The 15,305-nt window shown below is 48.1% G+C and overlaps 1 protein-coding gene across 1 annotated transcript in view; it reads right to left on the reverse strand.

Moving 5' to 3' along the window:
• GALNT17 (polypeptide N-acetylgalactosaminyltransferase 17) overlaps positions 1-15,305 on the reverse strand; it is a 252,120-nt gene that overhangs the window by 15,569 nt on the left and 221,246 nt on the right. Inside the window, exon 7 of the mRNA XM_066563263.1 lies at positions 2,953-3,138. Coding sequence (XP_066419360.1) covers positions 2,953-3,138 — 186 coding nt within the window. The remainder of the gene's footprint in view (positions 1-2,952; positions 3,139-15,305) is intronic.

Here is a 15,305-nt window from a genome sequence, read left to right on the forward strand (position 1 = left end):
TTCCAGGGTGGAATGGTCTCCCTGGAGAGCCCCAGTGCTCTGCAGACACAGCTGGCCCTGGGGAATAACCCAGCAGGAGCTGGAGCAGGGCTGGAGGGCTCCCCCCTTGTTCCACCCTGGCATCTGGGGCTAATGCAGCAGGGAAGCCAAAGGAGGCACAGCAGCCCCTTCTTCCTGCACTGCCTGGGCTCCCACTCTGCTCCAGCTCCTGCTCTCGTCTTTCCCAGAGATCATTAAACACAACTGGGAAAGCAATTTTCCATTACAATGCTTGTAATGATCTCCTAATGAATTATTCACTCTGCTTTAGAAACAGCGCCAGTTTCAGTGTGCCCCTGGTAGCTGAGAGGTAAAAATAAAGATGATTCAGTGGAGGGAGGCAGGACAGGCTGAGATCTGGGTGGGGGAGATGGGGCTCAGAGCAGCCAGGCAGCACCTGGGATGAGCAGGGCAGGGCTGTGCCTTGGTATCCCAAAATAATCCAGTGCACAGCCCTAAAACCTCCCCCACCCAACAAGGCTTTCCTCAAATTAAATCTTGATTTGATTGGGAAAAGACCGGTGTAAAAAACTCAAATGGATTTTGGGGAGCCCAGACCTATTGGGAATACCTACATAAAAATCTCAAGTTGATTTTGGGTCACCCAGGCCTGTTCCCACCCCTAGTGCTGATCCATGTGATGCTGCCTTTTCCAAGCTCCACAGGATGCATTTGAATCATTTCTGCAATGCTCCCAATCTGTTCCTGAGCAGGAGGATGATGCCTCACCTCTAAAAAGGAATCAACCCAAGGATCAGGATTTCTTATCCGTGCCTATGAGCATTTGGATCTTGAAGCCTCTTTTTAAGATCCCCAAATTCCCTCAGTCCTGGAGGCAGCTCCCCCTCTCCCAGCCCCTGGAGTGGTGCCTGTCAGAGCCAGAGCCCTCCTGCAGCTCCCTGGGAAAGCACCTTTCCCTTTCCTTTCCCCTTTTCCCTTTCCTTTCCCCTTTCCCCTTTTTCCTTTCCTTTCCCCTTTTTCCTTTCCTTTCCCCTTTTTCCTTTCCCCTTTTTCCTGTATTCCCCCAGGCCCACAAACCTGCCGCTCCTGGGCCCTTCCCAGGCTGTTCCCCATGGAATTTAGCCCAAAGCTGTGGTTGCTGTGCCCCAAATGCCCAGCAGCCCCTTTGCTCAGCAAGCTGCAGCAGCAGCTCAGGGTTTTGTGCTTCCCTGTTTTCCCAGAGACCTGCAGCAGACACCAGCTGGGGGTGCTCCCTCAGCAGCTCCAGGGCTCAGCAGCTCTTTGAGGAATATTTTATGTTCATTTTTAGCACCAAGGGGTGGCTGGACACTTGTGGCACCAGTCTGGCCTCCCAGGGAAACTGGGAAGCCCCCAGTGCTCGTTCACCTGCTCATCCCACCCATGACCCAGGGGCATCCCTGCCTCCCCATGCCCACATCCCTGCTCCTCCCTGGCAGTGCCAGTGCAGGAATGGGCATTGATCCTGCCAGGGCTGCTCCAGACAGGGTTTGGAGCCAGGAACCAGGAGATGCTCTTGGCGTCCAAGATCAGACACAGCCTGCAGGGAGGCCAGAGCCCCAGCAGCAGCCTTGGACCTGCAGAAATCCCTCCTGGAGCCTGTGGAGCTTTCCCAGAAGTGCAGGGAATGATCTCTGTGCAGGATGTGTCCCTGGACATGCTCACCTGGTGGCACCTCATGGTTTCCCAAAGATTCACCAAGCTGTGAGGTGCCAGGATTTACACCAAAATTAACATGTCAGATCCAAGAAAACCTGATCATTTCTGGGCAGAAATCAAAGCTCTTTAAGGAGAAGGTTTAAGAGGAAGGGAATTCCTTCTGTGAGCCACCAACCTCCAATCCTTTATCTTTAAACTTTCCAGCACTGGGAAAACAAACAGCTCCCAGGGAGCTCTGGGAGGGATCAGTGTCCATGGGCTGGGAACCTGAGCTGGGCTGGGAGTGACACGGGAATAAACCTGAGGCACTCACAGTGTCACAGACATCTTTTAGGAAAATCCTTTCCTTAGGATTTTTCCTCCTGAGAAGCTGAGAGGCCTCAGGAACAAAATGTAACCAATGGTTATCTGCTGCTGTGGAATGCAACAGGTGCATCTGGGATTGGGCTCATGTGGTTGTTTCTAATTAATGGCCAATCACAGTCAGCTGGCTTGGACTCTCTGCCTGAGCCACAAACCTTTGTTATTCATTCCTTCTTTTTCTATTCTTAGCCAGCCTTCTGATGAAATCCTTTCTTCTATTCTTTTAGTATAGTTTTAATATAATATATATAATAAAATAATAAATCAGCCTTGTGAAACATGGAGTCAGATCCTCGTCTCTTCCCTCATCCTGGGACCCCTGTGAACACGGTCACGCTCACAGTGCTGACTGCCATCAATAATCTGTCTGCAGACAGGCTCCACCTGCAGAGCAGTGTCAGGACATCCCCTCACGCTGGGTAAACACTCAGAGGGGTGATGAACACCACAGTCCAGGTTTAATTCTTAGAACCACACTAGAAAGGCTGTGGGAACAGCAGGAATCCCTGCCCAGCCTGCAGCTGGTGGAGCCTCCCTCAAAGCTGCTCTTTGGGGCTGTTTAGTGGAAGGGTCAGGAAGTAGTTTAGTGAAAAATGCCAGCTTTGGGCGTTGGAGATGAGGGTTTGAATCCTTTCTTCCTGAGATAGGACGGTGGGGTAACTCTAAGAAGGGGTTTAGTCTTCAATCTTTGGCTTACAAGACCAATGTTTTTATAAACTATTAGAGTTCATTAGAGTTTGAGTAGTTTATTCTCTAGGGTGGCCGCAAGGGGGAATAAACTAGGATGATTGTGAAGTAGGATTGTGGGAGCTCTGCTGGGGCTGACACCTGGGGGACAGGGTTGAGCTTAGGGACAGGAACCGCTCCAAATTCAGGTTTTAAGCAGCAGGGGCCCTCGAGGGCAGGCTGTACCTCCAGGGGCAGGTTCCAGGCGATGTAGACGTGCCACTTGTAGTCGTCCATCCAGACCTCGGCCACGCGCAGCGCGTTGCGCTTGGTGTAGAAGCCGATGTTGTTGTTGTAGGGCTTCTTCTTGCGCTCGATGTGCGCCACCCTGGAGCAGGGCAGCACCTCCATGCTGCCCCCACACAGCCACACCTGCAACACAGCCACCACAGCCCTCAGAACGGGCAGCACACAGCTGTCCTGCTTTAGGGCAAATTTGGGAGAAAGCCTCCAAAAGGGAGCCCCTGCAGAAAGCAAACCCACACAGCCCCTCCCCCAGGAAGGATTCCTCGGAGAGAAAGGGAAAGAACCTCTTAATGTTTAACAGGCACAGCACCCCCATCACACAAAATGAACAATACCAGATGACACCATGTCAGAACCCAGGACATTCCTCTGGCTGCCCTGGAGGACTCGAGACCCTGCCAGGGAGCTCAGAAACCTTGGCACAGAGCCTGAGACCCCTGTGCCTTTGACCCTGACCCATGGAAAACAATTACCAACCTTTATATGAAGAATTACTAGTCAAGACAGTTTAAGTAGAATAATAGTTTATCACAGTGTGAAAAAGAGATCTTCAGAGTTTTTAGAATAGGGGTTCAGGAGGCAAGATGGAGGAATCTGGGCGTGTCCAGTTGTCACTATAGGACATGAAAAAACACAAGCACACACCACTGTCTTCAAGGTGAAGGAAAAAAGAAGTTTATGTTCTGACTCTAGCATTTACAGTTTTCTAAAAGTGACAGTGGATTGGAGGGTGACAGTGCCACCTCTCCAACGACACTGGTCAAACCAACAGTTTATCAACTTTCTCTTCTTCCATAAAGGAATGCAAAACAATGAGTTATTTACAGAAAGTGTGTGAGAAAGTTCACTACAAGAATGTCAACATCAGAAAGCTTAGAAAATCTTAAAAAACCGAGGTGACATCCAGTCTTTCTCCTGCTTCTTGGCCTCTATCTTCTGCTGTGATGGTGGCACTTTTAGATTGGTTTAGAGTAGAAGCTCACTGTCTAACATAGGTGATAGGTATTGGGAAGTTATGGTAAATAATGTACACATAGTTTTTAGTATAAAAAGATAACACCATCCCAAGGACAGCCACTGTGCCACAACCCAGCCTTCCAGACAGACCTGAGGTGGGTCAGAGAAAGAATGTTATAGATAAAAAATTATAAACAACGTAGAGAACAAGAACAAAAGAATCCTGACTCCTTCTTTGAAGGCCAGGCTGGGAAAAAGAAGCTTGTATGTATCTCAGAGTCACTGTGGCCAGCATAGATTCTATAAACAACACTCTGTCACCGCTCTGACAAAGATGACAAATTCAGAAAGTCTCTCTGGGGGTGCTCGCTCTGTTCTCAGTCCCTCCTGTGCTGGGGCAGCTGCTGCAGCCACAAGGTGCAAACTCTCGGTGTTCCCAGGTCCCAGTGCGGAGCAGGTCCGAGTGGTTCCAAAAAAGGGAAAGGAGAAACAGTCCAGAGAAAATTTGGACTGCTCAGCTAAACTAACTAATGAGCAGGAGCAAGAGCAAGAGCAAAGCAGGAGCAAAGCAGGAGCAAGAGCAAAGCAAAAAGCAAAAGCAGCACCCATGTACTGCCCTGTGTGTCCCGCCAGCCGTGGGGGAGCAGGCTGAGAACAAAACTGTGAAAAGTGCATATGATATGGCCCCACACAGATATTTACTGTAAGTATTATGTTGTATTGGTTAGTAGCGCTGTATTAACATTTTAGTAGCATGGTAAGGGTTAGGGTTAGGGTTAGTAGTGCTGTATTAACATTTTAGTAGCATGGTTAGGGTTAGGGTTTGTAGTTTTGTAGTTAAAAGGTAACTTTTGTAGTTAAAATAGAAACTATGTATGTGGGATATTTTTTTAAGAAATGAATGAGGTACTCACACCAGATAGCAGCCACAGGACACCTGAATCTTTCAGAGAAAGAGAATTCATTGCTCCCTTATCAGAAAAAATGAACTTTGTCCTGCCTTGCTCAGCACTGAAGATGCAGTCAGGACTCAGAGGAAGAAGCTGACACTGCCCAGCCAGAATCCTGTGTTTGAATGGAATTTCTGCATCATGGATGAGGTGTATGAATATGCAACAGGCTGGTGCTTTTAAGGGTTAATCCTCTGTTAACGTGGGTCCTATTTCAGGCTTATTTTGCCCAGAAAAAGGTATCCAGACTGTCTGTAACTCTTGGTTTCTATTGTCTCCTATTGTCCTAATCTCAATTGTTCAAATTATTATTGCTCTAATTATATTACTATTTTTATAACCATTTTATTACTATCAAACTTTTAAAATTTTAAAAAGAAGTGATTGGCATTTTTCACAAAAACAAAACAAAACTTCACTCCTCAGAGCCAGTCTTGAAGGCACGGAACAGAACACACAAATGGGGATACAAGCATCACAACGTCACCCTAGGACACCAGGGCAGGGAGAGAAAGGAGTTCTGAGCTCTCCATGTTATCCCCTGTCTCATCCTGGCAGCACAGCCCACAGCCAGGTGTGGCCTCTGCCCAGCACTGACACACACAGGGGCATTTGTGGAGTTGCAGCTGCAGGATCTTTATGTCCCTTCCAAACCAAACCACCCTTGGATTAACCTGTGCCCAAAGCTTTAGAGGGATCAGGTCTCTGCTCACCTGGTGAAGGATCCAGTGCTGCATTTCCCCCCAAATAAAAAGCATCAGTGACTGGAATAGCTCAAACAATTCCAGATCCCCTCCTGCAGAAGGGATGAGTCAGTGAAACATATGGCAGGGACAGATTTCTCCCACTTGAAAATGGTTGTTCATTATTGTTCTTTCACGTGCTGCTTCAAATTCCCTTAAATCACAGGTTACAAGTTAATAAAATCCTGTAAGATCCTCTTTTGATCTCCCACACAGGGGATTTACAGGAAGACTTGCCATACCTGCCTGTTTGTCACCAGCAATAAGTTATTTACCTTCCAGACAGGACTGCAGGCCCTGGGCAGTCCCTCCAAAGCCACATTCCAAGCAGGCTGCTCTGTAATGTCATTCTGCACAATTATTGGAACACCCAGCTGTCACAGACATCTTTTATGAAAAATCCTTTCCTTAGGATTTTTCCTCCTGAGAAGCTGAGAGGCCTCAGGAACAAAATGTACCCAATGGTTATCTGCTGCTGTGGAATGCAACAGGTGCATCTGGGATTGGGCTCATGTGGTTGTTTGTAATTAATGGCCAATCACAGTCCAGCTGGCTTGGGCTCTCTGTCCGAGCCACAAACCTTTGTTATCATTCTTTCCTATTCTATTCTTAGCCAGCCTTCTGATGAAACCTTTTCTTCTATTCTTTTAGTATAATTTTAATATAATATATACCATAAAATAATAAATAACCCTTCTGAAACATGGAGTCAGGTCCTCATCTCTTCCCTCATCCAAGAACCCCTGTGAACACGGTCACACCCAGCGTTTCTGGGATCCCTTCCAGGCTCACCACCTCTCCTCCCACCTGTGGGCCCTAATTCTCATGGAGCCTGCTGGATTCCCCCTTCCAGGAGTCCCCAGCCTGGAGCAGTGCCCGGTGTCACCTGCCAGGGGTGGCTTTGGCCCCTCCAGGGTGGGCACATGCCCAGGGCACAGCAGAGATGTAGGAATGTGCTCCTTGTTGGTGGAGTGACCAAACTATCCTTTGTCTCCTTAAAAAGGAAAAAAGCCTAGAAGTTTCTCTCCTCAATTAGGTAAAAAGACACCTCAAATTTAAGTTTGAGGTGAAGTCCCCCAGGTCCTATGAAGTGTCATTTATTTGGACAGAAGCCAAAAAGCCCTAAGGAATTTACTAGAAAAAGAAGAGAACATTAAACTAATCCCTTTTGTGAGGTGTTTTACCAGGAGCAAGAACCTCTTGCACCTGGCTCGAGTTTTCTCTGTAAAGTTTTGGTTTTTTGCCTTTTATTAAAACTTTTCTGTTTCCAACACTACCACAGAAGCCATCCTGCTGATTTTACGCCTTCTAAGGTAGCTGAGCTATTTTGGGTGTGATATAAATCTCCAAAAGCTTATGAGACCTGGCTGGAGGAGACCCTTAGATCACAGAGAGGGTTGGCACAGCCAGGGGACACCTTCCCTTGGGATACCTCTGCTCCTCAGGCTGCTCCCTCCTGGATTGCTGCACAACAAAAAACCTGAGTGTGAAAAATGCGTATTTTATGATTGGCTTTTTGCAAATATTAAAATGGATATTGTATGTGTTATGTTAGAAAGTTGTGCTGTATTAATTCTCTTAAGTAGTGTGTTAAATATAGTTTTAGGTTATAACATAATGTTAAAATAGAAACTATGCTATGTAAGATGTTTTTATAAAGAAAGGACTCACACTGAGATAGCAACCACAGGACACCTGAATCTTTCAGAGAAAGAGAATTTATTCCTCCCTTATCAGAAAAAATGAACTTCTTCCTGCCTGCTCAGCCCTAAAGACACCTCAGGACTCAGAGGAAGAAGCTGACAGTGCCCAGCCAGAATCCTGTGTTTGAATGGAATTTCTGCATCATGGATGAGGTGTATGAATATGCAACAGGCTATTGCTTTTAAGGGTTAATGTGGGTCCTTTTTCGGGCTTATTTTGCCCAGAAAAAGGTACCTGGACTGTCCATAACTCTTTGTTCTTATTGTCTCATATTGTCCTAATCCAAATTGTCCAAATTATTATTATTATTGCTATTTTTCTAACCATCTTATTATCATTAAACTTTTAAAATTTTAAAAAAACAAATTCCTGTTTTTCACACCGAGCCTGTTGTATCAGCTTCTGCATAAACATGCAGAAAAGATCCCATTTTACCCCTGCTCTGTCATTTGACCTCTCAGAACACTTTAAAGACAATTTCATGCCCCAGAGAGGGTTCAGAGCTGGTCTCTCAGACAGGGACCTGCCTGTGCCTCCCTGTGCCTCCCCTTCTCCCACCCCAGCCAACTCAACAAGGTCCACTCAAGGTTTGCCACAGGCAAAGCAAATCAGAGCTGAACCAGGCAACCCCACAGAAAAACAGATATATTTTTAAAGGAATATTCCTAAGGCAGAAACTGCCTGTGTTTCTTGCCTGCTCAGTTCTTTAATTTCTCAACATCTTGGTGAAACAGAGGAAGGAGCTCTGCCCTTAGGTGCTCCCAAGGCTTCTGGGCTCAACCACTACACTGAATAAATCTTCCAGTCCAGAGTGATCCCCAGCATCTCTTGGTTTTGTACTTTTTGGGATTTGTTAGATTTTGTCCTGATTTAAAATCAGAATAATTCTTTTGAAACTACTAAAATAATAATTAATGTGATTTTCTAGCAGCCCACCCTGATTCACACCATTGCACTGTTACCCTTCTGAGCTTCAGTTAAATAATTCATGTCAGCTTCCTCACATTTCAGGAAAATCTGTACAATCCACCTGGAAATTCCCACATTGGGATAACCTGGGTGAGGCAGAGAGCTGGGCACTGAGCAAAGGGCACATCCACAGTCTGGTCCAGAGAGATCAATACAAACTTAATTCAGGAATTATCCAAGGAAAGACCATGCATCTACCTCCTAAACAGAGCCTGAACTGTCACTATAAATTTTTAAAACTCTTGTTTTTATAAAGTATTTATAAATATTTCTGCTGGGAACAACAGAAGCAAAGAGAGCTGTGACCCAGGAATGTGGGAAGCCAGAACATCCCTCTGGCTGTCCTGAGCAGCCCAGACCCTGCCAGGGGGCTCAGAGACCCTGGCACAGAGCCCAGAACACCTGTGGGTTTGATTATGACCCATGGAGCAAGTTACCAACCTTAGATGAAGATCAGCAAGCCACAACAGTTTAGGTAGAATAATAGTGAAGTTAACACGGGTGGAAAAGTAGATTTTGGGGTTTTTGGTATGGGGGTTCAGGAGGCAAGATGGAGGGATCTGGGTGTGTCCAGACTTTCTCCTTCTTCTTCTTGGCTTCCATCTTCTGCTGTGATGGTGGCACTGTTGGATTGGTTTAGAGTAGAAGCTCACTGTCTAACACAGGTGATGGGTATTGGGAAGTTATGGTAAATATTGTACACGTGGTTTTTAGTATAAAGACATAACCCTGCCCTGGGGCAGGCAGAGTGCCTGGAACTGTCCTGCTGGATGGACCTTGGCAGGGCAGGAGAAAGAATTTTATAGATAAGAAACAATGAACAACCTTGAGACTGAGAAATTAAGAGCTCTGACTCCTTCTTCAAGCCCCAGGCTGGGAAAAGAGACTTTCTAACCTTTCTCAGGGTCACTCTGACCAGCCAGAGACCCCGACATAGGAATGGCCAAGTCACGCTGGAATCTGTCCCAGGATCAGGAGCTGTTTGTTCCCACGTGGCCCCACAGGAAATTTCTGCCCCCAAATGCAGGTGAAGAGAGGGAGCTCAGCCCGAGTGAATCCCCCATGGCTCTGGAGCTGTGCCTGCCCCACGAGCTCAGAGCGAGGCCTCATCCCTTACCACAGCTCAAGGGCACAGAATTCCTTCTCCTGCTGCCACAGGACACAGCCAGAAGGGCCCAGTGCATCCCAAGCCCCCAGCAGGAGGGCAGGCACTGCCCCGATGGGCCAGCCCTGACTTCACCCCGTGGCACCCAGCCTGGGGCAGGAGGGTCCTTGGGGACATTTGTGTCCCAGCTGAGCAGCCACTGATCCCAGCAAAGCCCTTTAACACACAGAGCACCTTCCTGCTAAGGAATGCCACTGGATTTGTTATGGATACACATTATAACATTGGCTTTTTGCAAATGTGAAAATGGATTCTCTATGTGTGATGTTAAAGTAACTTGTTATGAAGATACAGTTTTTATTTCTGTTGTTAATTAAGCTTAGACATGGTAGTGCAATAGCTGATATCAGTGTGCTTGTGTTAAAATGCCTGCTGGGATGGGATAACAGCCCATGAACACAGGGTGAGGAACACAGGATGAGGACACCTGGACAGATCTGCCCACCAGCAGCACTCACTGTCCAAAGGCAGCGTGGGCTGAGGCCAAAGCTGAAGGTGATGACAAAAAAGGACTAAAACCACAACCAAGGAATGTGCACTCTGTAAAAAGGTGGAACTGAGGAGGAGCCAGGCTAAACAGTTCTTGGAATATGGAAACCAGTTTGGGGAAAGGTTTACTATGCATAAGGTCTGTGAATGTGCAATGAGGTGATGCAATTAAAAGGTATTTAAGGGGTATCCATGAAGATAACTGTGTGGTCTTGGCTGAGTGCCAAGATGCACCTGGCCATAATAACCTTTGCTCTATGGTCCTTGTCTCCCATTGTCCTTTATTAAACTTTTTACCTTTCCACAGGAGAGTGAACGTGTTTTTCACAGACTTTTCATGGAGTCCCAGAATCCCAGAATGGATTGGGTTGGAAGGAAGCTCAAAGCCCATCCAGTGCCACCCCTGCCATGGCAGGGACACCTCCCACCGTCCCAGGCTGCTCCCAGCCCTGTCCAGCCTGGCCATGGGCACTGCCAGGGATGCAGGGGCAGCCCCAGCTGCTCTGGGCACCCTGTGCCAGGGCCTGCCCACCCTGCCAGGGAACAATTCCTGATTCCCAATATCCCATCCATCCCTGCCCTCTGGCAGTGGGAGCGATTCCCTGTGCCCTGTGCCTCCATCCCTTGTCCCCAGTCCCTCTCACACAAAGCCATGCTCAGAGGCTCAGGGCACAGTAACTCAGCTGGTTCAATATGATGAGCAAGGCTCCAGTTTTCCCTGTTGTCTGGCATTCCCATTCCCACACAACAATTAAATTGCCACTCATTCATGAAGTGATACAGAACTAAAAATAGACCCAGTCCCCTCAGAAAATGAGGGAGAGTCAAAAACATCTCCATCAATCCACACACAGGAGGAAACCATGGGAAATGCTGGGATTTATAAATAACCAGGTAACACCACACTCTAGTGAAGGAATCCCAGAGAAACAAACAGAAAACAAATCCATCACCCAGAGATCTTTGATGTGTTTTGCAGAAAGCTGCTGGGGAATACACTTGTAATTCTTTTCCAAGGAAAATGTGACAGTGCTAAGGATTCAGCATGGAAAGTAGTGATTTATCATGGGGAGGGAAATGTCCAAGCACAGCTGACACTGCATTGCTAAATCTGCTTCCCAGGAGCTCTGGCACATGAGAGAAGGAGCCTCAGGGGGACCTTCTTGTTTTCTACCTGAAAGGAGTTTTGTCTTTGGTTACAAGATGTGGCTGGGGCTGTGTGTTCTGTCCCCATGTGTCAGAGCTGGGGCAGTTCTCTGCTGTTCTTGGGGCAGTTTTCTTGATCTCTCCCCCAGCCAATCCTCCCTGCAGGAGATCTCTGCTGTCCATGGCCACCGAGTGTCCCTGCAGGGCTGATCCAATTCCAGCATCCCATGGGGAGATGCTGCGCCCAGGGCAGGAGCCAAGCATTCCTACCTGGATCCAATGTGAGCCTGGCACAGCACAGCAGCCTTTGCCCAGTGCATTGCCAGAGGAGCAGCTTCTGCTGCCCTGCATGGCCAGAGGGAGCCCAGGCCCATCTGCAGCAGCCCTGGAGCTGCAGAGGAAAACTCCCCCCTTGTGCAGGATCCCTGCTCCAGCAGAGCCACAGCTGGCACTGCAGGAGGGCTGAGCCCCCATGGGATGGGGCTGTGCCACCCCCTGACACACAGGGGACAGGGACTGCTCTGACCCTGGCAGTGGTGTGTTTTTTGTTTGTACTATTGTATTTGTATTTTTAATTTTCCTAATAAAGAACTGCTATTCCTACTCCCACATATTTGCCTGAGGGCTCCTTAATTCCAAATTTATAACAATTCAGAGGGAGGGGGTTTACATTTTTCATTTCAAGGGAGGCTCCTGCCTTCCTTAGCAGACACCTGGCTGTTCAAACCCAGACAAGTTTTGAGGCAGGTGGGGGTTGGTCTCTTCTCCCAGCTGACTTTTGACAGGACAAGAAGGAAGGGCTTCAGCTTGTGCCAGGGGAGGCTGAGGGTGGACATTGGGAAAATTCCTTCCCTGAAAGGGTTGTCAGAACAGGCTGCCCAGGGCAGTGGTGGAATCACCATATCTGAAGTCAGTGCTCTTGAAAATGCTCCAAACCCAGGTGGAGGTGGCACTTGGGGACAGGCTCAGTGGTGGCCGTGGCAGTGCTGGGGAATGGTTGGACTCAGAGGCCTTCTCCAAATCCCTGTTTCCCTGTGGGAGGCAAGCTTTGGTTCCCACGAGGTGTCCTTGAGGCAGGCTGAGCTCCAGGGCTGGGATGAGCCAGCTTTGGTCCCAGTCACCCTCTGGCAGCACAGACAGGGCTGCTGTGGGTGTGAGACAGAGTTTGTGACACAGGTGGGAGCTCAGAGCCTGCCAGGGCCAGCCCAGCTGGACAGGGCTCAGCAGAGATGGATGCCCAGGGGGCTCCCAGCAGCTCCAGCAGCTCCTGTGCCAGCTGCCAGGCCCCAGCTGCAAAGGGAAAATTGCATTTCCAGTGCTCTGGCAGAGCTGGGGGTGCCCACCTGCAGAGGAGAAGGCTCTGCAGAGACCTTAAAGCTCCTCCCAGGGCCTGATGAGGCTCCAGGAGAGCTGAAGAGGGACTGGGGACAAGGGATGGAGGGACAGGACATGGGGAATGGCATAAAAACCACAGAGGGAAGGCATGGACGGGATATTGGGCAGGAATTCCTGGCTGTGAGGGTGGGGAGGCCAGAGAACAGAGGGGACAGTGACCACCCTGGGTGCTGGCCATGGTGTCCTGGCTAGAGCATGGTGTGACACCCATGAGGAGCACTGGCAGCTCCCATGAAGCCCCTGCCTTTATGTGCTCAGAGCTTGGCCAAATTTTAACTATTCAGACTGAAATCCACCCTGGACCAGCTTGAGCTCTGCAGTTAATGCAAAGAGACAGCATCTAATGGTGTCAGGACATGTCTGCAAGGGAAACTTTGAATCTCTCAATGCATTGTGACAGAAGGAAATGGGGGAAAACTCTTCCCTAACTTTCATTCCACCCACTCCAGGCTTTTCAGCTAATAACTTCATTTCTAAGGTGATTAGCAACCCCCTGCCTTAATTAGCCATAGATTTCCCTTTTAGCAGCTTTGCCTTATCTTTGCTCCTCTCTCTCCTTTGAAAAGTAACTTCCAAAGTTAGGGGGAAAACACAATTACAGGGCACCTGGAATAATTCAGAATGTACCAGCACAAAGGGCTGAACAATCAAACCCAGAAACAGCAGAAAAGGCAAAGAAAGAATAATTTCTCCTGTGAAGTTCTGAGAGACTTTATCTCTCCAAATTATTGCTTTGGTGAGAACAAACAACATGCACATTCCCACATTCCCATCCCTCCTGTTCCCACCTGGGCCATGCCCATCCCACATCCCCACAGGACACCAGGGGAGGAGGGCCCCAAGCCAAGCTCCTTGGGGAATGGGATGGAGAAGCTGCTCCCCAAACCTCTGTGCTCCCTTTGTTTCCCTGGCACAAGGAATGCAGCAGTGGGACACCCCTGTCCCAACCCCAGCTTTGGAAGAAAAACACCTCCCAGCATGTCACTGTCATATTTTCTGAAAAGTCCCTTTGCCCAGGATTTCTTCTCCTGGGTGGCTGAGAAGCCTCAGAGAAGAATGAAAACAATAATTATCTGATTTGCTTCTCCTGTGTTTGCTGCTCTGAAATGTGCTTTGGACATTGTTTACCAACAAGTGCATGTTGATTGGTTTCATGTGAATTGTTTTTACTTAATGACCAATCACAGCCAGCTGTGTCAAGGCTCTGAGGAGTCAGAATTTTTCATGATCATTCTTGTTAAGCCTTCTGTCGGTATCCTTCTCTTTCTTTAGTATAGTTTTAGTATCTGAGTTTATTTAGTATATACAGTATATATAGTATATGTAGTTTATTTAGTATTTAGTATATTTATGCCTCTTGAGCCCCCATCTGGCTGAGAGCACATCCCTGCAGAGCACAGAACTCCAGAGAGGTTTGGAGCTGTCGTGGAACAATTATAATTAATATAATATAATATAATATAATATAATATAATATAATATAATATAATATAATATAATAATATATCAGCCTTCTGAGAACATGGAGTCAGATTCCTCATCTCTCACCTCATCCTGGGGACCCCCACAAACACCTCCCATCACCAGCTGGTGGGTGACAATCCCATTCCATAACCCTCACGCCCAGCAGGCTGGCTGCTTTTGGCATTTTTCATGGATATATTTACACAGAGATGGGTGTTGGATCCTAAATCACCCCAAATCCCGGGCTCTGGGAGTGCCACTGGCTCCTGTGACCACCCCAGCAGAGCTTCAGCAGTGGGGTCACTTGAAGGGGAGCTGGGAAATCACACACAGAGGGGAACAAGGGGAGGGAGATCAGCTGCCTTTGGGAACTCTGGAGCCTTTGGGATCCCTGGAACTCTTGATCTCTGCAGTGGATGAGCACTTTAGGAAGAGGAAAATGTGGATTTTCACAGATCACATCATGCCTGGGGGTGTGGGGTTGGTCTCTGCCACCTCTGAGGCTCAGCAAGGTCACACCCAGCCCCTCACCCAGAGCCGGGGGATGCAGAAACATTTCCAAGCCCAGGAACCAAACCCTGTGGCACATCCCTGGCAGAGGCAGCAGCCCTGGATGGACCCACCCGAGCATCCTGCTGGAAATCCCTGCCCAGCTCCACCCTGAACAACTGGGGAATTCTCCTGGACACCCGCAGGGAGAACTCAAGGAGACTCCATGTCCTGTACTTGGAACAGGAGAAGGAATTTCACTGCTGCACCTGTAGATTTCTTTCCTCTGTCCTGAGACCACAGAAAATTTTTCAGGGAGGATCAGAAGCAGCCAGATCAGGCCCAGTATCCATGGGCCATCTCCCTAAAATAAGAGTTTCAAATGGACTGCCCATCCCAGCCCACATCCATTCCAGCAGAGAATGGAACTTGGAGGACAGGGTTAGAACACATTTTAAAAACTTAATTATTTTTCTTCTTTGGCCCTCCTTTTCCCCTGTTTTATCCTCATGGATGATATGCTTTGGACAGGTTCCTGTCTGTCTTGTGCCAGACCAAGAACAGAAATGTCCAAATTGTCCAGTGTCCCAATGTCCAACCTTTCCTAAATTAATTCCTTTTGCAATGGCAACTAAAAATGCCAAAGGAGAGTGGAATCAGAGGCACTCCACAACCCCTAACTGCAGCAGAAATGGGTAATAACCACTGTTCATCCTCAGGCAACATGAACAGTTGAATATCTGACACATTGAGAGGTCAGAATGAAGCAGGATTCCCATCCATGCAGAACAGGGATTCTCCAGGAGGAGCATTCCCACCCAC

This window comes from Molothrus aeneus, chromosome 20 (genome assembly GCF_037042795.1).
Source record: "Molothrus aeneus isolate 106 chromosome 20, BPBGC_Maene_1.0, whole genome shotgun sequence".
Lineage (NCBI taxonomy): Eukaryota > Metazoa > Chordata > Aves > Passeriformes > Icteridae > Molothrus > Molothrus aeneus.